General features: G+C 56.2%; 1 protein-coding gene across 3 annotated transcripts; it reads right to left on the bottom strand.

Moving 5' to 3' along the window:
* Positions 1–874: 874 nt before the first annotated feature.
* MAF1 (MAF1 homolog, negative regulator of RNA polymerase III) lies at positions 875–26,370 on the bottom strand. Of its 3 annotated transcripts, none has more exons than XM_065398943.1 (8): positions 26,332–26,370; positions 13,482–13,624; positions 8,740–8,868; positions 7,963–8,128; positions 5,681–5,802; positions 4,962–5,081; positions 3,792–3,908; positions 875–3,423 (listed from the first exon to the last, which is right to left on the bottom strand). In XM_065398943.1, exons 2-8 carry the CDS (start codon positions 13,562–13,564, stop codon positions 3,402–3,404), a joined length of 759 nt encoding a protein of 252 aa, XP_065255015.1. In that variant the 5' UTR covers positions 13,565–13,624; positions 26,332–26,370; the 3' UTR covers positions 875–3,401. The 3 variants fall into 3 exon arrangements, with proteins under 3 accessions (XP_065255015.1, XP_065255012.1, XP_065255014.1); XM_065398940.1 differs by having other exon boundaries at positions 875–3,416; XM_065398942.1 differs by lacking the exon at positions 875–3,423 and having other exon boundaries at positions 3,719–3,908.
* Between the last annotated feature and the right edge of the window lie 44 nt (positions 26,371–26,414).

The following is a 26,414-nucleotide window of genomic DNA, read 5'->3' as shown; positions in this document are numbered from 1 at the left end:
AACTGTTCCCCCCCCCAACCCCTGCACTTCCCAACCCCCGCATCCTCCCTCCTCTGCCAGGCTGCCCGCTTTCCTTACCCCACCCCCACACCACATAGGCAGGTGCTGCACGTGGCACAGGGCACGCCATGCTGGCCCCATCAGCACTTGGCGCCTAGGGGGGAGTGACCGGAGAAGCAGCCGGCTAGATAGGAGGGGGGAAGATTAACATTTGCAAACAAGCCTCCTTTGTGCTTTCTCCACTGCTGCCCCCCAGGCTTGGGAGGAGCTTCTGGTAACAGCCACAAACCTACAGTCCCCCTCCACAGCCCTCCTGGCACCATGGCGACAAACCTTGACAAGGGTTGGGCCCTGGGGGTGTGAGCCCACCGCCTGGCTCAGTGTGTGCCTGGCCAGCTCCTGCAGGCAGCTTGTTTTACACACAAACTGCAAGCTCTGGCCCGGTTGTACAGCACCTGGCAAGGGGGCCCTGGGGCTCCCAGCTACAAGTAAACGCTGGGACGGGGAAAGCAGCCCAGGGGGAGCATCTGCAGAGGTGAGGTAGGACACAGGCGAATGGGAGGACATGATGCAATTGAACATTCAGGCTGAATCTCAGAAGGCTCCTGAGTACGTGCTGGGGAAGGGGCTGTGCAGGGGGGGGGTTATCGAGCACAGAAGGGACACTCGTGCCTGTGGAGAGAGGGCCATGGAGGAGCCAGCCCTGCCTGGTGGGAGAGCTGGGAACCCGCTGAGCAGCAGGAAGGCTGATTTTAACAGCCAGCACCGTTCGGGTACCGCCCCTGCTGCCAGCGAAGCCAGCTCCGCCTGCCCCCCCTTGCAGAAGCTCCCTTGCCCAGCCCCGTGGACGGGGTGGATTCTCTAAAGGAAGGGGTGTCAGTCACAGATAAAGTTTATTGGTGTAACGATACATTGCTATGCAGTAAAGTCAAACCTCACAGGGACTTAAACATGAAACTGGCCCCAGCTCCCTGCCCACCCGTGCAGGAGACTAGAGGCACAAGCTCTCGAAGCAGTGCAGGGGGACAGCAGCTGCGCCCTCCCCTTGGAGCAGGGGCTCCCTGCCGAGAGGCCAGCTATGCACCACTTGGGCCAGTGAACATAGGGGCAAAGGCAGGAGCGGGAATGCCAGGTTCTCGGTAGCTGGGCTGAGATCTGGACCCATGGTTCCTGGCCACGGCCCCATCTCAGCCATGGATACGGGTCACATTTGCCCAGACTGAGTAACGCTGTGGAGCTTACGGTGCTCACCAGCCCTCTGCCCGGGCACCACTGCAGAGACACCCATGCAGGCCATGCTGAGCATATGGCAGGAGTCCAAGCTGCCCAGGCCTGGCAGGGCTGGTGGCCTCCACCCTGATGGCCAGCCATGGCATGGCTCAGAGGCAAGCACGACTCTGTCAATGAGCCCCCCGCTGCTGCGAGCTCCAGCCAGAGCCTAGCCGGGGCTGCGGCGCTCCAGCAGGGATGGTCAATGCACATGGGCTCCCTGCTCGAGGGCAGGCGGTTACAGCCATGGCTCCCAGCGCTAGGGAGAGCAGCCTCCTTAGACTACAGGTGGGTAAAACAGGACGCTTTGACGTAAGGTTCCCCTCCCCATATCCTCCCCGGGCCAGCAAGGCCCCCAGGCACACCCTGCAGGCCCAAGGAGGCAGACGGATCCTGCCAAGACAGCTCTTCCCAGCAGTGATGAACAGGCACCTGCTGGCCCTTAAAGCACTGAGCTGGGCAGTTGCGATGAGCTGGCCTTGGAGCAAATGCCCAGGGAGGATGTGTGAAGGGACAATGCCCCACAGCGAAGGGGAGACTCTGGGGGCAGCTGGCAGCCCCCTTGGCTGGGCAGGCAGGCTTCCCCGCACAGTCCTCTAGCTGTAGGGAAAGCTATGGCTCAGCCCCAGCGCCCCAACGCCGTTCCCGTGGCAGATTCCAGCAGTGAAGGGGGCTAGGTGACGAGCGAGCTCAGGGGGAGGAGGCTGGTGCATGGGCCAGCAGCAGAACCAGGGGCCGCTACAGCTCCCTCTGCAGGTCCGAGGCTGGCAGGGCACAGCTCCAGGGGAAAGCTCCCTGGCTGGCTGAGATCTAGGGGCCCTGACTGTGCTGGGCTGGCCCCTCTCCACCTTGCCCCCGCTGCAGAGAAGCTGGGCCCAGACCCTCTGCCAGCACATCTCCACTAGGGGTTTGCAGCTATCCTGGTGCAACCTGCCAGGGCGGGTGAGGCCCGAGGAGCTGCAGGGAGCTGGGCCTGGTGCTGCTGCCCTCTGCAGACACCATGCTAGTGCCAGGTCCCCCCAGTCCCCCCATGTGCTCCAGTGCCCATGAAGAGCAGGCTGCTCTGCACCCCAGTCCTGCTTTGGCCCTGGGACAGCGTATACTCATCCCTGGGGGCAGGGGGGAGCCTGGCGTCGGGCCCAGCAGCCTGCACTAAGAGGGCCAGTGCTGGGGAACCGGCCAAGGGGGACAGAGGGGAGGATGCAGTTAAACCAGAGCACGAGTCAGAGTCAACAGGGCTGAGCTCCCAACACACGCCACCCTACGAAAACAGGCTCTGCAGAAATCCTGGAGAGCGAAGCAGGCTCCCAGCAGCCACCCCTTCCCGGCCCAAGCGCGCTCTGGCCCAGCTCTAGCACAGCTGATGCCAAAAGTCATCTGTGGTTTAAAAACAAACCAACCAACCAATCAGCCCCGCTGGCCTCAGCTCGATCTCCCAGCCAGTTCGTTTGCACAGGAGAGCAGCGCTCAGCATGGGGCCGCAAGGCGCCTGCTACAGCCTTGGAAAAGAGCAAACTGAGTCCATGAGGTGAGCAGGGGCCAAGCAACCCCCCCCCCCCCCAAAACAGGGAGCAGGCGCGGGTCACCAACAGTTCTGAAAGAGGAGATCCAGGAGGCGAGGATGCCCTGCGCCCTGCCACTGCTCTGGCCGGACGGAGTTGGATGGGTCGCCGTCGGTAAAGGAAAGTGCCCGAGGAGCAGCCTGCCCTGCTTCAGAGCCAGCAGGAGCAGGACCAGTGCAGCCAGCAGATCAATTCCTACAGTGCATGGAAGCGTCTCAAAGGCCCTGCGCAAGCGTCTGGTGAGCCGGAGCCCAGGCCGGCAGGGAGAGCGTGGCCTCTGCTGACCAATCACACAGCACGTGTCTGGAGGGAACGGGCTCTGGGGCAGGACCTGCAGCTGGAGGATGTCTGCAGCCCAGAGGCACCAGCTGCTTTCCACATGCAGTGCTGTGGGGCAGGTGCTGGGGCACTCTGGAGCCCCCGGCGCCAAAGAGCAGAGCAGGGCTGCAGGCTCTGTGCATGGGGTAGTTCACACAATGGCCAGGGCTGGCCCATCCTCAATGCTGATGGACTGAAGTCTGGAAGGCTGGCTCAGCAGGGCTGAGTACTTCTTGGAGCTCATCTGGACACTCACATGCAGATAACCTGCACCCTGCAAACAACACAGCTGTCACAGCTCTGCCCAGAGTCTGCCCAACATGCTTTGGGGGAACACAGCTGGCTGCAGCTGAGCCGGGCACCCCGCCCCTGGCACCCCGCCCCCGGCACACGCCAGCTGGGGCTCCACAGAGACTGGGCCAAGGCCAGGCAGCCTCAAGTCCCTCTCAGAAGGGGCGACACCTTCACAAGTTTCAATGCAACAGGGCCAGGCCCCGTGCTCCTAGTGCCCACCAGGGCTAGAAGCTCTGCTCCCATTATCCGTGACTCTCCAGCATGTCTGCGTGCAGTCACGCTTTGCGGGCAGGGGACAGCCAGGATCCCGCCCCACTCGGCGCGTCCCTGCCAGCCGAGCTCACACACCTGTCCTCGATATTGCTGCTTTCCTTGTCATAGGCATCCATGCTCCCCTCCTGGTCTTCTTCACCGAGATCCATGTCCAGCTCATTCCCTGACTCTGAGCGAGGGTACGTGGACCCGCTGGAGACACAAAGGGCAGCAGTGAGCACCAGCCAGCTCCCCACAGCTAAGGCAGAGCCCCATCGGCACCAGTCTAAGGCACTGGCCTCCCGTTGGGAATCCTGCCTGCGCTGAGCAAGGGCTCCCAATCTGGCCAATTCAACCCCCCAGCGGCCAGAGGGAGGAAGGGCTGGCTGCAGGGACCCTCCCTGTGGGAGGCCGAGTGCTCATGCCATTTGGCGAGGGAGGGTCAGGCTGCCAGGCAGACGGCTCCCCTCTCCCTGGAGGCCACGGCTCCCATCCAGTCAGTTTGGAAGTGAAGCCGTATGCTGCAGGCAGATCGAAGGGGCCTGGCTGCTCTGGGAGAGCCGTGCTTCCCTCTCGCTGGCTGGGGAGGGGAGCGGGGTTCAGCGTTCCCTCTAAGTTTTCCCACCCATGTGCGGAATGAATTTTGTTGTGTGCACCTATATGGAGGTGATGTGTGACACGACCCTGTGTGACACATCACCTCATATTGGTGCTCATAACAAAATTAATGTGGTGGGGGCGGGGCCGAGGGGTTCGGAGTGTGGGAGGGGGCTCAGGGCTGGGGCAGCAGGTTGGGGTGCGAGGGCTCCAGCTGGGGGTGCAGACTCTGGGGTGGGGCCGGGGATGAGGGGTTTGGGGTGCAGGCTGCCCTAGGGCTATGGCAGGGAGAGAGGACTCCCCCCAGCTCTCTCTCCCCGTGGCAGCGCCTGAGCTGGGGGGGTGGGGGTGGGGGGCTGGGGGCACCTCTCCCTACTGCGGCAGCTCCGGGGCTGGGGACGTGGGATAGGTGCCCCTCCCCTGGCAGGTTGGGGGCCAGGCTAGGTAGGGGCCAGAGGAGGGGCGCCCCTCCCCCAGCAGGTCCCGGCTGGGTAGGTTCCCTGAGCGCCTCTGTGGCACTTAATAGGGGGCTGCACGGTTTACAGGGAACTTAGGCGGCGTGCAGCTCTAGCTCAGGGCACTGCTGGGGGCGCTGGGTCGAGGCGGTTCCCCCAGCAGGAGGCCCTGCTTTCAGACAGGTCACACTTCCCCACGGTCCTGCAGCCTGACCTGATGGAGCGGCAGGTGAAGAAGACAATCCTCTTCAGCCTCTTATTGTAGAAGAAGTAGTTGAAGGACCAGAGGCTGCCCTCCTCGCCGAAGGGGTCTGAGTCCAGGTCTGGATTGTAGCTGTGAAACCAACAGGGGAGGGGTGAGAAACGCGGCCTGGGCAAGAAGGGCTCCCAGCACCCAGACTCTCCCTCAGTCCGGGCACGCTGCTCACTCTGGCCTGACACAAGTGTGACAGAGCAGAATCGACCCTTGGCATCTGGTGGCCAGAGCACAACACAAATGGTGATGACCCCGACGCCTCCCCAGCACAACCCACAAGACAGGCGGGTGCCAGAATCAATGTTGTGCAGGGAGAAACTGAGGCAGACTGTTAGCCCACGGGCCAGCAGCCCCAGGCAGAGCCAGGAGTGAGGCAGTCACTACCTTAACAGCAAGCTCATGGTGTGCCCAGGGGGGGAAGGGGAAGGTATGGGATCATCCCTTTTAATCGGCCTTGGCAAAGGGACCCCTATAGGCAGGCCAGGGCAGAATCGGCAGGCGTTCCCCAGATCCACGACTGGCTACGCTACATCAGCCCAGCCCTGAGGAAGAGCCCCTGCTCTGTACTCCCCAGCGGCGCATGGCCTGGCTGCTCCGGGGCGTGGGGCTGCCCTACGCGGAGCGGGCCACTCGGGGGCGTGGGGCTGCCCTACGCGGAGCGGGCAGGCAGAACAGACCTGTAGATGTCACACTCCGAGAGACAGATCTCCTCATCCACAGCATCCCACAAATGAGGCTTCAGGGCTTTGAAGTCCTCCCGGACTGCTGAGAACAAGCTACAATTCACAGCATTCACCACCTGGAGGAGACCGAGACACACGGGAGTCAGGACCCTGCAGCTTTCCAGAGAGAAGCAGGAGCCCCACCCCAGGGGCTCTGGGCTGTGTCCGCCATGCCTGGGACAGGACCCAGCTCCTCTGCTCTGGGGAGGCCAGACAGGAGCATCCAGAGAGTCCGGAAGGGTGGGTTTGGAACACTGGCCGGCCCCGAGGGCAGGGCCGGATTAACGCAGGGGCTTTGGGGGCTGCAGCCCAGGGCCTCAGGCTAAGGGGGGCCCCGCAAAAAATAAATCCATAATTATAGACAATTCAGTGGTCACCAATCTGTTGATCGCAATCGACTGGTGGATCCTGGAGCCTCTGCCAGTCTATCGTGATCTCCGGGCCGCTAAAAGTCCCGTGGCGCAGCAGGGCTCAGGCAGGCTGTCTGCCTGCATGCCATGGCCCCACGCCGCTCCCAGAAGTGTCTGGCTGCTGGCACATCTCTGCAGCCCCTGGGGTGGGAGACAGCTCCGTGTGCTGCCCCTGCAGCTCCCATTAGCTGGGAACTGGCCAACAGAAACTACACTGTCCCCCTCCCCCCAGGGGTGTGCAGAGACGTGCCAGCAGCCGGCCGCTTCCAGGAGCGGCGTGGGGCCACGGCATGCAGGCAGACAGCCTGCCTGAGCCCTGCTATGCCACCGGCAAGGAGCCGCCTGTGGTAAGCGCCTCCCAGCCGGAGCCTGCACCTCGCACCACCTCCTGCACCCCAACCCCCCCGCCCCAGGTCAGAACCCCCTCCTGCACCAAACTCCCTCCCCTCGCCCTCTTCTGCACCCCAACACTCTGCTCCAGCCTGGAGCCCCCTCCTGCACCCAAACTCCCTCCCAGAAAGAAACTAATATAACAGCTGTTCTGTTAGGCTATTTTGAATTAACTTAACTATATTCTACATGTTTTAAGACTGAAATGTAACCACAGAACATCTTTATGTTATAGCGATAATAGACTTGATGCCATAATTGTGATCATTTTGTTTTAAATCAGGAAAGAGACTTGTATACAGGGGCCCCACAAAATCTAACAGCCCCGGGCCCACAGGAGAGTTAATCCGGCCCTGGCCAAGGGCTCACTCCTCTGAGCGGGAAGGAGCCGTTGTTTCCCGTGGCACATGCCGGAAGCGATAAGCTAACAGCTTTGGCAAAGCCTCACTAGTCACCCAGCCCTGTCCATGAAGGGGAAGCTGCTGCCAGGGTACTCCTGGGATGGGAGGAAAAACAGGAGTCTAACCTAGAACACGTGTGCGTGTGGAACAGATGCAGAGCAACGGGCACCCAGGGTTCGAGTCAGGGAAAACGTGAGGAGAAGCAGGAGAAATGCATTGTGGGGCAATAGAAGCAGAGGTGGGGGTGGTTGGACTGCCACAGGATCCCACAGGCGCCAGTTCACGTGGCTCCTCTGAAGCGGTCTGGGAAGAGGGCACTGCCCCAGGCCGAGGAAGGAGGCCTCCCGCCAGCAGGCACGGCTCTGGGCACCCTCCTCTCAGTCAGGATGGAGCTCTGCCCACTCAGCATGGTGTCTGGGGGGCTGGGCAGGGGAACCCCCAGTCTGGGTGGCTCCCAAAACGCTGGAAAATGCTCAAACCCCGCACTACCCAACACACACCAGATCCCCTCCCTCCCGCCCAAAACAAACCCCACCACCGTGAAACAACCTAGCCCAGGCGGCACAGACAGGGGAAGGCAAAACCTCACCCACAGGCACAGCGTCCCCCAAAGGAGAAGGGCCAGAGAGGCCAGGGAGCCTGGCAGGAGTTGCTGATTTTACGTGGGAAGTGCTCAGATTCTGCGGTGACGGGTAGAAGGACAGATCCCGACAGCCTGCAGGGGACGAGGGAGAACTTTGCTCCAGGGGCTGAGAGGGCAGAAGGGGAGGGTGTCTCACTGGGGGGTGGGTCTGGAGGTGGCAGAGCATCTCATGGGGAAGGGTCTGGCTGCAGCCCCTCTCGGAGCGGGTGGGCCTCCGAGATCTAAACCCCACTTGCTGGATCCCTGGGGTCCCTCAGGACAGCGAGCTGGAGGGAGCCCCGTCTCAGCTGCTCTCAGAAGGGCCCTGCCAAACTTCCCGGAAAGGAGCACTCGGACCCCAGCCCCCAGGGGCAGCTGGCTCCCGTGCAGAGCCAGAGGGAGCCCGTCCCGTACCCAGTTGAGGCTCGGCTCCCTGCTGAACTCATGGCCCTTGGCAGCGCTGAAGTCGTAGTCGGGCCGGAAGGACTCGTTGAGGGTAGCGATCAGGTAGAAGAGGGTCTTGCGGCTGCACTTGTCACTCAGTGGTCCCTCCTCGTCTCCACTCTGGCTTTTACTGAGCCTGCACACACAAGACAGCGAGGCAGGCAGCTGCTACCAGCTGCCCAGAGGCAACACACCGGAGGGAGGCCCCTGGCAGCCCCACCCCACACCCCGGGACAGGAATCCTGCGGAAACCAGCTTCAGCCCCAGGGATACAGCCAGAACCCAGCGAACAGACACCCCAGGATAGCACGCTGGCAGGGACATTTCCCAGTGGGGACGTGCCAGATGGCCCTAACCAAATGCACACACAGGTACAGGAGGGAATGCACGAGCACACCCACCTTAATCCAGGGGAAGCTAGAGTGCGCAGCTTGGCAGGACAGAGCCCCTCGCCTGCACAGAGGGCTGGCCTGGGAGATCCCAGTCCCAGCATGCACTGCTGCATCTCGGCCCCAGAGGCTCAGGAACAGAGAGCACTAACCCCAGGCTGCCTGTCCACACAGGGGTGAGGCCAACTGCAATGCATGGGGCATCCTGGGGCCACCAGCCCTCCCTCAGTGGGCTCTTGCCCCAGCCCATAGCTACCTCTTGTGTGGGGCCCCACTGAAGCATGCAGAGGTCCCAAGTAACTCCCCGCAGAAGTCCTGCGCCGCCCAGTGCCTGGCCCAGAGCGGAGGACTGACATACCTGCTGGGGCTAATCCCCGTGGTCTGAGGGGGTGACAGCGCTTCAAGAACATGTGGCTGGCCCTCCTGGCAGAACTGCTTAAACATGTGCTTGTCATCGCCCGCCATCTTACATGAGTAACTCTCGATCCTGCAGAGAGACAACACCGGGTGTGAGGCCCGCCAGGAAGCAGTGCAACAGGTCCCTGGGCCCACGCCTGCTCCTCAGAACAAGCATGACAAGCGAGAAGCGGAGGAGCAACGCTGGGTGCCCAGCCCCAGCGCAGACAGAGATCACCGCTCACAACACCGGCACTGAGTGCTGAGAAGGGACAGGCCAACAGGAGCAGAGACATGTCCAGTACAGACACGGGTTTGGAACTCCCCAAGGCAGCTGTCCCAGAGCTACGGCGACTGCTTTTTCAGAGAGATGTAAATGTGAACCCCACAGCACCCTGCAGAACTGGCTGCTGGAGCTGGAGTGTGCGGGGGAGGGAGGAGTGGTGGGCCGAACAGGATCCAGCAAACTTTCTCCACGAACTCTGACCAGGAACATGCCCACGAGCTGATCTAAGGAGCTCCTGTGTGCCCCCGCGCGCCCTCCTTCCCCCCCCCCCCCCCCCCCGGCTCCTGGCCTGCCTCGCCAAGGATACAGAACGAGGGACAGGAAACCCAGCTAATCACTGCAGCATCCGGATCAAAGTAGGGTTCTGCCCACACCAGGGAGTTCGCCTGCTGCCAGTAACCTTGTCAGAAAAGGGCTCCCCAGCCACTGCTGGAAATGACTTGATGGCCACGCTGCACCCAGGACTGAGCCACCCCGCACACACCTCCCCCAACAGGCTCAGTCCCTCTGCACTGGCAGCTAGCCAGCGTTACCTCTGGTTCAGGGGCACGATGACTGACCAGCCATTGCCACTGACCCAGCAATTCCAGGTGCAACAGAGCAGACGCGCCGGGCAGGGCCCCCCTCCTGGGAGAGCTTGTGGGTCCCATTCCCCAGGTTCAGCTCAAGGGTGGATGAGTGGCAAGGAGGCATCGCACAGCTCCCTGTGCAGGGGACCTGGGCTCTGCTGAGCCCACCCACGTCTTCCCAGCAGGAAGGGATGCTTGGGGGATGTCTGGGGGAGGAGCACCGAGACACCCCTGGGAGACAGAGGAGGGGGCTGGCCTGGCAGTGGCTCTAGCAGCAGCATGGGCATTTGGGGGCATTTGGTCGTGCTCCCTGGCCCAGCTGAGGCTGGAGCACTATAGAGGCAGCCAACTGCCCCAGGGCAAAGAGGAAGAGAAAGCGACCCCTGGTGACTGCCGAAGGCCTGATGGGCTCAGGAGGCTGCCAAGCCCCCTGGGGCAGGGGGAGCTGCTTTGTGGTGCCACACAGAAGAGGAGAATGGATTTGGAGCCCATTCTTCCTCCTGCGCCCCACCCCCACTCAAGAGAGGAATTAATAGGCCATGGTCAGTTCAGAAATCAGTCTCAGGCCAGGACTACACTGATAAAATTAGATCATCTTAGCGACATTGCTCTGGGCTGTGAAGCGTTTGTGCTCGGCATGCCATAGTTAGGTCAGGCTAACTCCTGGTCAGGACCTGGAGGAACTCTTCTATCGACCTAGCTACCACCTGTCAGAGGGGGATTAACTCCACTGAAGTGTTCGTGCCAGGGCATGGCGGGCACAGCTGCAGTGCCCTAACTGTGCCGTTATAGCAGCTGCCGCCATGTAGACATGGCCTCAGAGACATGCCGCTGCCAGGGCCCCAACACCGAGATCAGTCACACGTCACATGTTCCTGACCCTGACACGCCACTCCTTCCTGTTTGCCTTTCTATTGTGTGCGACAACAGGCTAGTAAGTTTCACTTCCGATTCTTGTCACTTCCTGGATGTGGTGTCTGGGCTCAAGCGGGGTGGGGGAAGGGTTGTTAGGCAGACAAGTCCACTGTCATATGTTCATGGACACATTTCTATAGCCCCCCTCCCCCCCCGAAATCCTGGGCAGACCTCCCCCCGGCTCCCCTGTGAATGAGCTGCCGACATTGACAGCATCACTAGAGCAGGGTGACAAGGCCCCCGCGGTAACTGCAGCCTCCAGTCAGAAGTTACAGCCAGGCCCTGCCAGGGCTCTGAGACGCTGCCCAGGAGGTGAGCGTGAGCAGGAAGTGTGCTACTGGGACTTGCAGGCAGGATGCGAGATGGTTTGCAAACCCCGACTCTTAGACTGTGCCCTCAGTTAAACCAAATCCACGTGAACTAAGCCTTTCGGGAAGGGCAGGAGACCCAGCCCAGGGCAGGGCTTTCTCCCTCCCAACTCTGCAGCACGTGCTCCACCAGCAGCACGGACAGAGGCAGAGAAGACAGACATGGTTCTGTCCAGCTCCCATGGCCCCCACAATCGGCTGGAACAGAAGAATGCAATCACGCTTCCCGAAGGACAGCAGCAGCCTACACTACAAGACACACAAGTGCTGCTGGCCCCAGGGTCACACTGAAAAAGAAGTGGGGATTGGGGCACCTTCTGGGGAATATCTGCAGCATCCTCTCGACCACTCTGCCCTTCTCTGGCTGCTGTCAGCCAAGAACGCCAGCTCTTTGTGAAGTGCCCGAAAAGCCCAACACTAAGAGAGCATGTGGAGCACACACACACCCCATGCCTGGGCGAGCTGGGAAATGGATTCACTTCAGCCGTGTCTCTATCAGCCAGCGAAAGTAGGAACTGACCAGGTTAAGCGAACCGGGTTTCGATGCCATTTAAAGTGCCCTAAGCACGCGTTAGGGTTCTGCAAGGTGCAGTTTCATTTCATTGGTGCGTGCTCCAATACAGACACAGCCTGAGCCTGGGCTGGGGCCTCACGTGGGAGCAGCCCAGCCACAATCAGAAACAGACTGCGTGATGGAGATTCCGAGCAAACCTACCCTGCCGGGCAATGCCAGCCAGCCCCACAGTCAGTCAGAGCTCGACGCCCAAACATCACGTTCCTGGCCAACTACGGGTTTCAAACAAAGCCCAAAACCTGGAAACTCCCCAAACGATCTCCTGAAGTTTGCTCAGCTCACCCCCTGCGAGACTGGCTGGAATCCTCCTCGGTCCAGAGAGAAAGGGAATCACAAAGCCCACAGAGCGAACCAAGGTCAGGACGGGCAATGGAACCCAGGAGTCCTGACTCCTAGCTCTGTGCTCGAACCAGTGAGCAATCGATGGGGAAGCAATGCTAGCCTGCTAAACAGAGGGGCATGTCACTGTCAGACACCTGCTAGCTGTGGGCGAGGGGCAGTCTCCTGCCCCCAAGCTGACCCCCTCGGGCACGCAGCATTGACCGGGGAAAAGCCCCTACAGAGCTGTGGTCTGGCTGCTCCGTCCCAGCAGTCTACAGCTGAGATGCCTACCAGCCTAGATGCCCTAGGCTGCTGTAAGGATGAGCCTCTGCTGGGCCCAAAGAACTGCCACCACCTCCTCCTGTTCCACAACATCACTGTCCCAGCACAGCTCATGCTCCACAGCTGACGGGGGTGTGATGAGCACAGGCTGGTCCAGCCACTGTCTCAGCCTGGTCACACTTGTGCAGCTGGCCAAGAATGGAAGCCATTGGCTGACTGGCTCCATTCTTGCGGCTCAGAACATCCTGCCTGGAGAGCAGATGTCTCTTCACAGCACAGAGACGCCAGACAGAGGGTAAGTGACTCTCTCCAGTGGGCGGAACAACGCAAAGGGAGGAAGTGTGCAAGGCCAGTGAGAGCACAAGAACCAGAGCCTGGGAGCCCATGGGTGTGGACCTATCCTGCCCTGCCTTCCCCATTCCCACAGCTAGATGGGGCTCAGAAAGGAGACACCCAGGGGCTAGAACACAGGTGCTCAGGCTGGCCTCAGCTGAGGACTCACTGGCCGTTGGATCAGCTGGGTGGCCTTGGAGCACCTTCCAGCCACTCTCCCAGGCTAAGTGGAGAGAGGCCTAGCCAAGAGTCTCACATCACTGCTGTTTAAGACTCCTGTAAACACGCCTGGAGAGCAAGTGCGTTCCCAGCTTTCCTCCGACAGGAGCAGGACGTCCCAGGCAAACAGCAACACTTCAGCAGGCAGAGGCGCTAAGGACAGGGGAGCACAGCGGTAGCCTTTTGTTCCCACATCTGGGGTCCCCTAGACGGAGATGGAAGGCTCAGCCCAGAGGCACTGCGCCCTGCACTGCAGCATGCATGTAAGGTGGGGATAGTGGTATCTGTGCACACAGCCTGACTCGCATCCCACCCACTCCACCTGCCAAGCCATTTAGAACAGAAGCAATTCTGGTAGGTGGGACTGTCACTGGGAGCTGAGGTGACACTCCCTAGGGTGACTGCGGACAGCCTGGAAGCAGACAGCGGAGCTGTGTGTGCCCTGAGACCCCAAAGCCCATGGCAGGTTGGAACTTCACAGACAGCTGGGCAGAGGCAAAGAGCAAAGGCCTGTAAGGTCTACGTAGTCCATTCCGCCCCCACACACACTAGCAGCAATTACCTGGACAGCACCCATTCGATGCTCTCCCACTCACCCATGTCAGTACAGTGCCTAGTGCCTTGGTGACTCTAGCTTCAAGTGTTTCACCGGGGGGAGGGCTCCCTCCCAGCTGCTCCTGGCGGGGGGCTGCTCCTCAGCTGAATAGCTCTGGCAGTGAGATCTATCAAGCTTGTCTGGGCCCCCTTGGGGGGGACTTTCTGCGCCACAGGAAGAGCACGAAAAGAGGTGGCTCGAGTCCCTGGGGAAGCACAGTAGGAAGCTTTGACAACACTCACCTGCCAATGATGTGAGCATCTCCCGTCTCCACTGTCAGCTGAGAGTTTATTGCTTCAAAACTTGAGTTCTCTAACAGCTTCATTGTCCCACCTTCGCTCCAGAGCAACTCCCAGTGCTACGGCTGCTGCAAAGCTGGTACTGCCTAGCACAGAGAGACAGGTTCCATCAGCTGCCCATCCCAAGAGCAGCACAGCAAGACTGCAGACAAGGCGAGAACGGCCCTGATTCCTAGTGAGCCCAGCCCCTGAAGCATGGAATGGGTTTGGCTAGTCTGGCATTGGGGTGATAAACCAGCACAAAGACAGGGAGGGGAGGGAGAGGTCAGGAGGCAGACGCCCTGCTAAGTGGGGAGAACAAGAACAGATCTCACATTGCTAGGAAGGAGCCAGGCAGCCTCCCAGGCTAATGCCATCGCACACTGCTGTATCCCACTCCCAGGTGACTGATGGACCATTCCCTGCAAAGGGCAAGCTGATCTGCAGCTCTCCACATCCACCCACACAACAGTGTGCCAACCTCATTCCTACCCCCTAGCAACGGGCTCCTTGCCAGCACCTAGAGCTTACACTCCACAAGGTGGGGAGGGCTATAAATTCCCCCTTTAGACCCTAAGGCCAGTTCTCCCACCCCAACCCACAGGAAGTAATTTCCTCTGGTTCAGCGAGAGTCTGTGCTCTGTGAAGCTACCTCTGAATCGCTCAGCAAGGGGGACCTGTTCCACCCAACACTCCAATATAAGAACGGCCAGACTGGGTCAGACCAAAGGTCCATCTAGCCCAGTGTCCTGTCTTCCGACAGTGGCCAATGCCAGGCGCCCCAGAGGGGATGAACAGAACAGGGAATTTCATGACAAGTTCTCCCTGTTTTAAAGCACCACGCTTCCACATAAAGGAGTTCCCTCCTCTCTGGGGTGAAAGGTCCTTTTATTATTCTCTACAGAGGCAACATTGCAGCTAAACAAATTCACCTCCATGCCCAACAGACCAACCCAAGTGACCGCTGGGCACAAACTGAGGACAATGCTTTCCTCATGGCCGAACCACCAGCTAACACTCCTGCCCAGGCCAGGTGCACACCTGCTCCCAAGTACGTGCCCATCCCGCGCACAGAGCAGGGCAGCAGGATTTAGCACCAGGGCAGCTTCCTGGGCCTAGATACTGCCTGCACGAGGACCCTAAGGGAGACGGTTCTCACAACCAGCCCTGCAAAGTCAGAGGCACAACGAACCCTCCCATGCTCACCCCCCCCCACCCAAAACCACCACAAAAGACTGAAGAAATAGATTTGAAGGAATCACTTTGCCAATCATGTGCTGCCCTGGCAGCCCCCACCCCCCATTCACCATCTGCATCAGCAGCCTCCCTGGTGCCCCCAGTGGCTGTTCACACGCAAGAACATCCCCTTGTTCACAGTCCCAAAAAGGGCCCCTGTATGCATCCACACTCTGCCTCGAAGAGTAGGACCCCCCCCCCCCCGCACCAACCCCTGATTCCCATACACCAGTGCTTTTCAAACTGCGGGTCGCAGCCCAGTACTGAGGAATGTCAGGCACTGGGTCAGCACCGCCAACCAGGCTGTTAAAAGTACCATCGACGGCGCTGCCTGGGTAAAGCAGGCTAGTCCCTACCTGTTCTGACACCGCGCTGTGCCCCGGAAGTGGCCAGCAGCAGGTCCAGCTACTAGGCAGGGGGGCCACGGGGCTCTGCGTGCTGCCCCCACCCCAAGCACCAGCTCTGCACTCCCATTGGCTGGGAACCGGCCAATGGGAGGAGGTGTGCCTGTGAGCAAGAGCCACGCAGAGCTGCTTGCACATCTCCACCTAGGAGCTGGACCTGCTGCTGGCTGCTTCCGGGGCGCAGTGCAGTCCGCGGTGCCAGGACAGGCAGGAAGCCTGCCTTAGCACCCCTGCTGCGCCACTGACCGGGAGCCGCCAGAGGTAAGCCCACGCCCCAATCCCCTGCCCCAGCCCTGAACTGCCCCCAAACCCAGAGCCCCCTCCTGCACCCGAAACCCCTCATCCCTGGCCCCAGCCCAGAGCCTGCATCCCCAGCCCAGAGCCCTGCCCCCCCCACACCCTGAACCCCTCATTCCCGGCCCCACCTCGCAGCCCTCACCCCCACACCCCAACCCTCTGCCCCAGCCCTGAGCCCCTCCCACACCCAAAACCCCTCATCCCCAGCTCTTTTGGGTTGCGGGCATCAACAATTTTCTTCAACTGGGTCACCAGAAAAAAAAAGTTTGAAAACCACTGCCATACATCCAACTCCCCAACCTCCATCCATATGCACTCATCAGCACCTCCATCCCTGTCTCCAGCTTCTCCACACCCCCAGCAGCCACTTGGTGCCCATGAACCGCACTGCTGTCCATGCAGCACGCCCCCCTGCAGCTCTCCCATGCAGCCCCCAGATTCTCAGAGACCCAGACATCATGCTCCTATTTTCTCCACCCCCCACACCGGTGCACCCCACCCCTATTCCCCAACATGCACTCCGCTGCCCCACATGCACCCCCCCATGCATTGCCCCATCCATGCACCCTGCCCCCACTCCCAATACCCCACACACCTCTCCATCCCCCTGCCGGTGCCCGGAGCAGTGGGAAGGGCAGTGGCCAGTCCCCACCCCCCCAGGGGTGTCTCCAATGGAGGCCCCCACCTCGCTGCCCCCACTGCAGCCCGTCCCCATCCTGGCTCGGTCCCCTGTCTGGCTCCAGCTGTAACCAGCCAAAATGCTCCTGGAGGTGGCAGGGCAGCCCCAGCAAAGGGCCTTGGCTCCAGAATTCGCTCCCTATGGGGCCTTTAAGGACACATTCCTAAGGGCCTTTGGTTGAGATGGCAGCTGGAAAGGGCTCTGGGTCTCACTCCCCAGTGCTGCCAGACAGAGACCTATTTCCATCTAGGGCAGTCTCACCCCGGATGGGCTATGTCTGACGTACATGGACTTTGTTAGACTCAGCGAGGGGATCCCTAAAATCCCTGCTGGCTACTAAGGAGAAGTCCCTGCTCAAGAACCCCGTGCCCCACCCTCTCTCCAGCTGGGGCCTGCTGCGCCATCCTGGCCTGTAACAGGAGAGGTTGTAAACAAGCAGCAGCAGGGACATGCCAGGGCTTTTGGGAAGCAGTGTTCCCTTACAGGACTACTCTGGGAGGCACGGTCATGTCACTGCCCCAGACACAGAGAGTCAATCTGGTTTCAGATAGGAGTGGGGGAGATAAGCCCTTGCAGAAGCGTCCTTGGGAGCAGAGAGGGGACTCAGGGCCAGCTGCTAACAGAAAGTCCATCCCAGGCTCCCGGGACAGAAGTGAGCAGCAGAGGACAAGCGCCAGGCTAGGGAACCCGCCCACCCAGCAAGGTCAAAGGGAGGTCAGCTGCCCGAGACCTGCAGGCCCAGCCAGGCTGCGCCGTCCTGAGAGGACTGAGGCTGCTGGATGTTCTTTCCCGGCCATAGCCCAGAGGGGATCACCACAGGCACATGCTGGGTGCACGGACATGCTGAGCAGCCGTCTGAGGGGCAGCCTCAGCATTAGCCACACAACCCTGCGCCTGCTCCCCCAGACAGCCCCCCTGGAGCCTCAGTCCCGGGGACCCTGCGAGGAACAGCCAGCCTCCAGCCCCAGCATTACAGGGGGCCACAGAGCACACTCCAGGATGCAGCAAACACCCTACAGCTCCCTGCCCCACACCAACGCTGGCTGCCCCAGCAGCTAACAGCCTCCCAAGGTGGATGGGAAACTCTCGCCGACTCCCCTTACTGTGACAGCTGCTACCCACACAGGGGCCAAGCCAGGGTGGAAAACAAAGTCCTCAGGAACCCCAATTCTTCCTCCTGACCCCTTGGATTCCCCCAGACCAGTCTCTTCAGACTCACGTGGGTGCAGACACCCCATCAGACCCCGACAGGGGGAATCCTGCATTTCCCAGCAGTGCCTGGATCCGTCCTACCTAAACTCTTCCTAATGGTGCCAGTGGAGCTCGGGCCAGGAGAAAGGAACGAGTCCCTGTGGAGGGGAGGACAGACTTCCAGGTGGAGAGGAAGCTGCTAACTGAGCAGGAAGCACCAGAGCTCTAGGGACCACAAACATTCACACTGGTCTGGGACTAGTTTGGTCCCTGGCTCAACAGGGGCTGAAGCAGGAAAGGGACTCCCCATTGCTCAGCAGCACCATCTAGGGGAGAGTCACAAACAAACCAGGGCATATGCTACATCATGGTTCAGACTGCGGGAGCACCACCCCGACTGTCCATCCCCGGATCGGGGAGAGTCACACGGCACCTACAAACCTGATCTGGGACAGACCGCGAGAACGGCTCCTGCAGGGCAGGGAGGCAGCATCAGCCTGGACAAGAGCAGACTCCCCCTTACTGTGACAGCTGCTACCGCAGGGAACAACCATCAGGGGAAAAACCTAACAAATAGTGAGACTGTTGCAGGCGAGACGCCGCGGCCTCAAGGATGGAGAAGATACTCGGGTAACATTGCTACATTAGTGCACAGAGACCCCAACCACGGTCAGAAGACAGGACATTGCGTTAGATGAACCATTGGTCTGACTCAGCACGGCCAGTGTCATGTCAGCCTTTTTGGCCAGTGTCACACTGGGAGCTCCTGTTCAGCTGATTGTTCACCATCACCCCCAAATCTTTTTCAGAGTCGAATTCCCCATCCTGTAAGCATGGCCTGCCACCTTTGTTCCTAGATGCAGACCTTAACATTTAACCTATTAAATCACTTATTGTGTGCTTGCATCCAGCTTATCGAGTGAACCAGACTGCTCTGTGTCAGTGACCTGTCCTCTTCAGGATTTACCACTCGACCAATTTCTGGGTCTTCTGCAAATCCTTCCAGGCCATTGATAAAAATGTTAAATAGCATGGGGCTAAAAACCGTTCCCTTGAGGACCCCACTAGAAACAACCTGCTTGATGGCGATTCCCTGTTTACAATTACATTCAGTTGGCCAGCCACTAATCTGTTTAATATGTGCCTTGTGAATTTTATATCATTCTGGGTTTTTTCATCAGAACGTTGGGAGGTACCAAGTCAAACACCGGCTTAGAGAAGTCTAAGTATAGTACAATAACAATCTTATCTCATCAAAACAAGATATCAGGTTAGTCCGGTATCTATATAAGCCCATTAATTACATTACACTTCTTTAGGTCAGTATTAATCAAGTCCACATCAGCCGCTCCATTATCTTGCACAGGATCAATGTCAGGCTGACAGGCCTATCACCCTGGTCACACTGTTGGCCCAACATTAGCTTTCTTCCTACCCCTTGCTCCCGGTGCATACTTTTGCGTGCTCATGCTGCGAACAGCCACCCTCAGTTGGGTTAAGGAACATGGTGCTTAACACACCAGCAGACACCTGGGGCCCTGCTTACACTAACTCTCCAACCACTGACACCACATCCATGGCAGCAGTGGAAAGTCTAGCAAAAAAATCCTAATGCGCACACAGCCCCCATGCAAGTGAAAGCCAACCCTCCTCCCGACACACAGGAGGGGGAGGGGATCCCGGACTGATAAGCAAACAGCAGCGTAGGGCTTTTATAGCCTTGGGTGCAGAATAGCATCCCAAGGGTAGCTTGGGATAGCATCCTATGCTTGCCCCCTAGCCATGTTCTATTTTGAAAGCATTTGGTGGCTCATGCAATGGGATCGGCAGGGAAAGGATACACTTCCAAAAGACTTGCTAGTTTAGCCAGTCTCATGAAGCTACTGAGAGACATGGCATCACCACAGAGAGAAATCCTAGGTCATGACACTAACTTTATTCAAAAGGTCTTTGTTTCAGTCCTGGAGGTGTAGTTATACAAGATTTTATAGCTCCACAACACCAGGCAATGACGATCGAGCAGCAGAGTTCTGGACATTGGGACCGGAAGGAACATGGACCTCACGTGACCATATCCGGTCTCCAACAGTGACCAGTATGCGTTGCTGCAGAAGACAGAGCAAGAACCCTGCCCAAGACAGTTAGGGAATAATCTGCACAAAGGTGAAATTTCTTCCTACCTCCTAAGTGGTGGCATATGCGCAGAAGAACAAGGCTTTAGAGCCCCCATTTTCCCCCACACCCATAGACTGCATTCAACTGCCCCATGGGCTGAATCTGGCCAACAGGCTGCACTTCAGCCATTCCCTGAGTTACCATAAACACAGTCATCCAAGCACAGAGGGACTGGGTTAGCATCTGGAAAGGCTGTATTGGCCAGGTGACAGAGCATTGTGGAGACACTTTGGCTGTTAAGAGGAAATAAAACAAGGGGTATCATTAAACAATTACAACTCATACTTGACAGGGACCAAATTATGACAGAAAATTGTCCTGCACCTCCTCTTCTGGCCTTCAAACTACTACTCAACATCATCAGAAGCAAGCTCCCCGCAGACCAGGACACACTGATTCAAAGTGGAACCAGACCTGGCCAGAACAACCGAAACAAAACCTTCAGACAGACTTCCACTGCTATGATGATCAACCTCCCTAGAACACACCTTTCAAGATCAATGGATCCTACACATGCCTATCACAACATGCGTGTACCTTATCCAGTGCACTAAGTGCCCCAACAACAACTGTATGTGTGAAACCAGACAATCATTATGTTCTCGAATAAACTTGCACAGGAAAATGATAGAAAGACAAAAAACACCATATCACCCACGGGCGAACACTTCACAACATGATCACTCCATGTCTGACCTCTCAGTCCTTCTCCTCAATGGAAACCTGCACACCTTCCAAACACAAGCCTGGGATCTTAAATCCGTAACTCTGTTAGACAATAAAAATCATGGGCTGAAGAGAGACACTGGATTTATGGCTCATTACAACAACCTGTAATCCACTAACCTTCCTTTTTTGTCTCTGACTGCAACAATAGCCAATGGTCTACGCCTTGAATGGTCTTTTACAACATGTGTAAGCCTGTTAGTTCTCAGTTTAAACTGGTTCTTAATGAAAAAAATCGCAGATTTTACAAAAAATTATTATTTTTTCTGATTTTCACCCTACTTTTGTATCATTCAAAGACATAAAAATAACTTGTTTTATTAGGAAAATACATATATCTCATGCAATGTATTTTATTTCAATAATACATCAGTCTGTGTGTATATGCAAAACTGCCTATTGAAGTAAGGCTAGAAGATACAAACAAACAGGCACACACGCACGCTCTGAAGTGCGTGTGCATCTGAACGTACTGATGAATCTCACACTCACCATGTACACATTTCAAGCCATTAGCAGATAATGGTTTAAAGATCTGACATGCTAAAATGGAAACAAACAAAAAAAAGTTTCAGAACACAAGTATTCAAAAGTTAAAAAAAAAAAACAAGAGAAAAGGACGAAGTTGAGTGTATGTGCTGCTAATGGTGTGGCCCAATTATTAAATTTAAATATTTATAGGCTAATAGTTATACGTCTACAACAGTAATCTGTTTATTCAAATGAAAAGTTTTATTTGGGGATTAGAGATGTATTGTTTTCTTAAACTCAAGAGGTGGCATCAGTTTTGAGTTTTTGTTCTGCAGCAAACCACACTGAATTCCATTCAAAGCATTAATCTACTCAATACTTTCCCCTCCCTGTACTTCCATCCACCAAAATAAACCTCAGTATTTACCAAGAAAAATTAATAGTTTTTTCCACCAATTTTCACCCGTTTTTGTTGTTGTAGTAATAAACACCAATAAATTCACGGGGAAAAATTAAATAAAATAAAAACTGAAAACAATGGACCCTAAATATGTGGTAACTACTTATGCTAAACAATATGTTCTACTTTGTATTTAGCTGTGATGCTCCCAGAGTATCTTTTCTAGACCGGAAGAGCTCTGTGTAGCTAAAAAGCTGGTCTCTTTCACCAACAGAAAAAAAAAATACTGCCTCATCCACCTTGTCTCTCTCACAGGAAGTAAGTGAGAGCAAGAAACTCTTCAGAATGTAAAATTTGAGAATGAGCAATTTGTGCCGAAGGCATAAGGAGACTAAAAATATTTGTAGGCAGAGTCCCAAAAGGAACCTTTGAGCTCTGGGCTCACTGCACAGACCAATTAGCCTCCAGCCACGGAGATATTTTACTGCTGACAATAAAGCATCCAGGGTGCAGTTGCCCTGCTTCCCACCTCAGCAAGGTCAGGAAGCCAGGCACATAGCTGGCTATAAATACGGTACCTGAAGACTTGTTTAAAGAACTAGTTTCTTTTTCTCGCTGGTCTTGGTAAATCCCTTCTCTGGAGAGTGGCTGTTCCCCAGCACCTCCTAAAGAACCTCAGCTTTCATTTAAAAGGATTAGAAGCCCGATCCTCAGCTCTCCTCCAGCAGCACAAAGCTGCCACCAGTGGAAGATTCCCCCAGCGTGGGGAAATCCTCAGTTGGTGCAGTCATCATAGCAATTCCTATGCCCATCTCCCAGCCCCTGTCCTGGGGAATGGGGGAGGCCAAGGCATCAGTCATGCCTAGTTTCAAGAACAGACCCTTCACAGATTAGAGCAGTCATGTCCGTTCCATTCTGCTGCTAGAGAAGTACTCCTGAGGCAAAAAGAGGCAAAATGCTACTGTCTCTCAGAGGAACAGTGACGATGTCCAGGCTAGAGGAACAGATGGGATTCCAGCAACCCTGCATTGAACTACGGGTGGTGTGGGGGGGGGACGGGGACTAGTGGGACTATGACCCACTTCCACAAGTTTCTGAAAGAGCCTCAGTTAATTTTGCCACTATGGAAAGACAGCTAAGAAAGTACCTCCCTCAGGCATTGAGGGAGATGGGGCTCCCTGCTATGAGGACCATTTATCTGTAGTAAACAAGGACAGAACAATCAGAAATGATCGAAAGAAGGAAACATTAAGAATTAATAGTTGGAAATGCTTCCCAAAAAACGATCAATTAGGTAATGGAACAGGAAACTAATAAAGGTCACATGATCACTATCTTGCTACATGACTAGACATGTAGCTGATGCTAAGAAAAATGGTTCTACAGTGAGGCAGGAGTGAGACTCTGAGCTAAGAGAAATTCTACAGTCCAAATATCTACACAGTTTGACATGCTACGTTAGTGAAGCATTAAGGCTGAAAATCTCACATCTGAGAGCTTGGTCAGCTGTGAGAGAGAAGGATCTTTTATGACCCCAGTAAGAGAGCAAGAAAGAGAAACAGTGTGAAACTGAAATCAAGTCACCTCTAATTCAAGCGTTTTGTTAAACTTTCCATGAAATATGAGTGAACATTTAATGTAGATCCATTTTTGGGAGCTGTAATCTCATTACTGCAGCATATATGGGACTTTGGAGAACAGACAGCCCAGAAGTCTGCAGTAGTTTTTTATATCCGAGTACCAGGAGCATGTCATGGAGTTTGTACCCCCCACTGAGTTACCAGACACCGAATACTAATGGAGAAAGAGTGGAAGGGGGTGAGGCAGGACCAATGCCTCTCATTCTGGGCAGATGGCAGCCAGAGCCATTGTCCAGACTGTGTGTCAGCAAAAGATACCATCTGCTTGGACACCAAGAGATTCAAGAGCAAACTCATGGGCAAAAGGGAAACAATGAAAGTTAACCCCATACAGGAATGGACAGAAGCCAAACCCTGATAGAGTCAGGTTAGCGAAAAGCCCAACTGTGACTAGACAAGACCAGGAAAGGTAGAAAGCAAAGGGAACATGTAAGAGTTAGAGAATGGGTAAAGGCATAAATATCAGCCCAGTCTAGCCTTTACTTTTAGTCCATTCCTATCGCCTGACTCGTCTGACAGGAACTGCTCTTGTGGTTTCCCTGATACCAAAATGCACTATTTGGACTTCTTGCTTTTCAGTACAGCTGTTGCTCATCGGAGCAGGGACTCCTCCCTCCCCCACCTCCTGGACCCCTTTCACCCCAAATCTGCAGTTAGCTTGTCCAGAATCAGGAATAGCAGAAGGTGCCTCCAACTGCAAAACAGCTGATTCAGTTTCAGTGAGCAAAACTCTGGAGACTCCCAGGATAGGAACTCATAAGAACCTAAGAGCTGCCCTATTTGGTCAGACCAATGGCCCTTCTAGACCAGTATCCTGTCTCCAAGAGTAGTCAGTACCAGAGCATCAAGGGAAATTTACAGAACAGGGCAGTTGGAGATCCACCCAGTCTTCCCCTCCTGACTGGTAGTTGGAGATTTAGGGTTGCCTGGAGCATGGGGTTGCAATCCTGACCATCTTGGCTAACAGCCATTGCTGGCTCCATCCTCCACTAACTTTATCTAGATCTTTTTTAAACCAAGCAGTTAGACTTTTGGTCACCATAACATCCCATGGCAGTAAGTTCCACAGGTTAACTGTGCATTGTGTGAAAAAAATAATTCCTTGTTTATATTAAACCTACTGCCTATTAATTTCATCAGTTGACTGCTGGTTTTTGTCTTGTGGGAGAGAGTAAATAACACTTCTCTATTCACTTTTTCCACACCACGTACGATTCCAACCGCTCGCCTCGCTTTAGTCATCTGTTTTCTAAGATGAACAGCACTAATCTTTTTAGTCTCTCCTCATATGGAAGCTGTTCCATATCTTTAATCATTTTTGTTTTCCTTCTTTTAACCCTTTCCGATTTCCTTTTTGAGATGAGGTCTGATGCCTAATAATTCTGTTCTTTACTATAGTTTCTACCAATTTGCCTGGTATTGACATTGGGCTTACCAGCCTGCAAGTGGCAAAAACCACTGCTGAAGCCCTTTTTAAAAATTGGCATTACATTTGCTACCTTCCAGTCATCTGGTACAGAAGCTTGTTTCAGAGATAGGTGACATACTACAGTGAGTAGTTCTGTAATTTCAAATGTGAGTTTCTTCAGAACTCTTGGGCAAATACTATCTGGTCCTGAAGACTTATTATTAAGGATGCGAGTGCGTCACGGAGGTCACGGATTCCGTGACCTCCATGACTTCTGCACCGGCCACTGCTGGGGCAGTCTCGGGCCACCGCACCCTCCCCAGCAGCAGGAGGAATTTGAGTGGGGGGCTCAGGGCTGGAGGTTGGGGCGTGGGATGGGATGAGGGCTCTGGGCAGCACTTACCTTTCAGGGGCTCCCCAGAAGCAGCGACATCCTTCAGCTCCTAGGGGGAGGCATGGCCAAGGAGCTCTGTGACGGTCTCCGCTTGGCCGCAGTTCCCAGCCAATGGGAGCTGCGGAGCCAGTAGTCGGGGAGGAGGCAGCACGCAGAGCTGCGTGGCCATGCCTCTGCCTAGGAGATGAGGGATGTTGCCGCTTCCATGCGCCACCGCCCGCCCCCCAAAAAAACACCAGTGTGGGTCACAGGCCACCACCCATGCCCAGCACAGGTCCTGTCTCTCCCCCCCCCCCCCACAGCCACCCCCCTTTCCCCGAGCAACTGTGTTGCCCCCCTCCCCCAGTCTACCCCCCTCCCCAGAGAACCCCCAGGCTGCCCCCCTCCCCAAGATTTAGTCAGGGGTATATAGTACAAGTCATGGAAAGGTCACGGGCCGTGAATTTTTGTTTACTGCCCGTGACCTGTCCATAACTTTTATTAAAAATACCCGTGACTAAAACTTATTACTGTCTAATTTAACAACCAGGCAATGAACTCAATCAACCAGGGATAGCTCTGAGCCAACAGTGTCATAAAATATACCATATACCTTACATGTGACTAAGCCTAATTACAGGCACTGCCCATCCAGGTATTTGTCCCAGACATGCCTTAGGTGTCTTTATTGGTAGTAAATGAAGGATTGCTCTGCCCACGGTAACAGAAGTGGCGACCTAACAAGAATGTTGCCCAACCTCAATACCTGTTGGGGAGAAGCAGATGTCAGAAGAAATTGGTTTTGGTAGCTGATGTAACAGGTACCCTGTCTCCCTAGATGCAAGAGCCTTATCTTACCAAAAGACAGAGAGCACTTCCTTGGGACAGGAGACTGGCAGGGATGCTCAGGCAGCATTTAGGCTGGGAGAATACTTTTCTCCGGTCATCTAAGATTTCTGAGGCATGCAATACTTTGTAGCTGAACTTTAGAGCCTGCCTATCTAGCCATATAGATAGGAAATCAGCTAGCATGGTGATAGGGCCACATAAATACCCAACAACGCTTCACTTAGTATCTGAATAAGCAAGTGTAGCTAGTACCTATCCCTGAATGTATGTTTTTCCTCTCTCTGTCACTTACCAATAAAACCTACTCTTGAGACAAGTGGAAATGGTCCGTGGATACTGTCAGTGGGGGCAGTCGCTGTGGGCAATGCTGAGATACTGACCTCAAGGATGGTACAATCCAGTGAGTGCAAATGTCACTTCACGGTGGCAGGCAAGGGGCGTGAGACCTCCCATCCCAACAGTGCCACAAGATCCAGTACGGCAGCCCTGTTTGAGGCACACCTCCAAGCAGGCACCCCCCATAGCAGCCCCATAACTCCCAGCATGCAATGCTCCATCCCACCCTAGCACCCCCCCACACACACCCACACCAGGAGCTCCCAGCTGCATGCTGGCTCCACCCCAGAATACAGCGCTTCGGGCCTGGAGGTCTGCAGCTCCCACCATGCAACGCTCCAGCCCCCTCCCTACAGGGGTGCAGCCCCAGGGGACCACAGCTCCCATCATGCACCACGCCGTGAGGCCCTGGAACGCGCCCATGGTGGGGGGCGGGGGGAGGATGCACCTGCCAGCCCGCAATGCGTCACCGGGGCCTGTGGCCCAGTGATAAGACTACAACTCCCAGCATGCAAAGCGCCGCTTTGGGCCGAGCCGCTTCCGCCCGCCCTGTCCCGTGTGGCGCATTGCAGCCTGGGAGTTGTAGTCCTCGGGCTCCCGCGGCTTTGAGGGGCCGGGCAAGGACCTACTCGCGTCTCCCTGGCTCAGTCCCGGCCGGTCTCCCCGCGGCGGCGGCTCCCTCACTCCCTGGGCGCCTGTAAGCGGCACAGCG

This window comes from Emys orbicularis, chromosome 2 (genome assembly GCF_028017835.1).
Source record: "Emys orbicularis isolate rEmyOrb1 chromosome 2, rEmyOrb1.hap1, whole genome shotgun sequence".
Lineage (NCBI taxonomy): Eukaryota > Metazoa > Chordata > Testudines > Emydidae > Emys > Emys orbicularis.
Note: the sequence above shows the minus strand (reverse complement) of the source record. Positions and strands in the feature narration are given on the sequence as shown.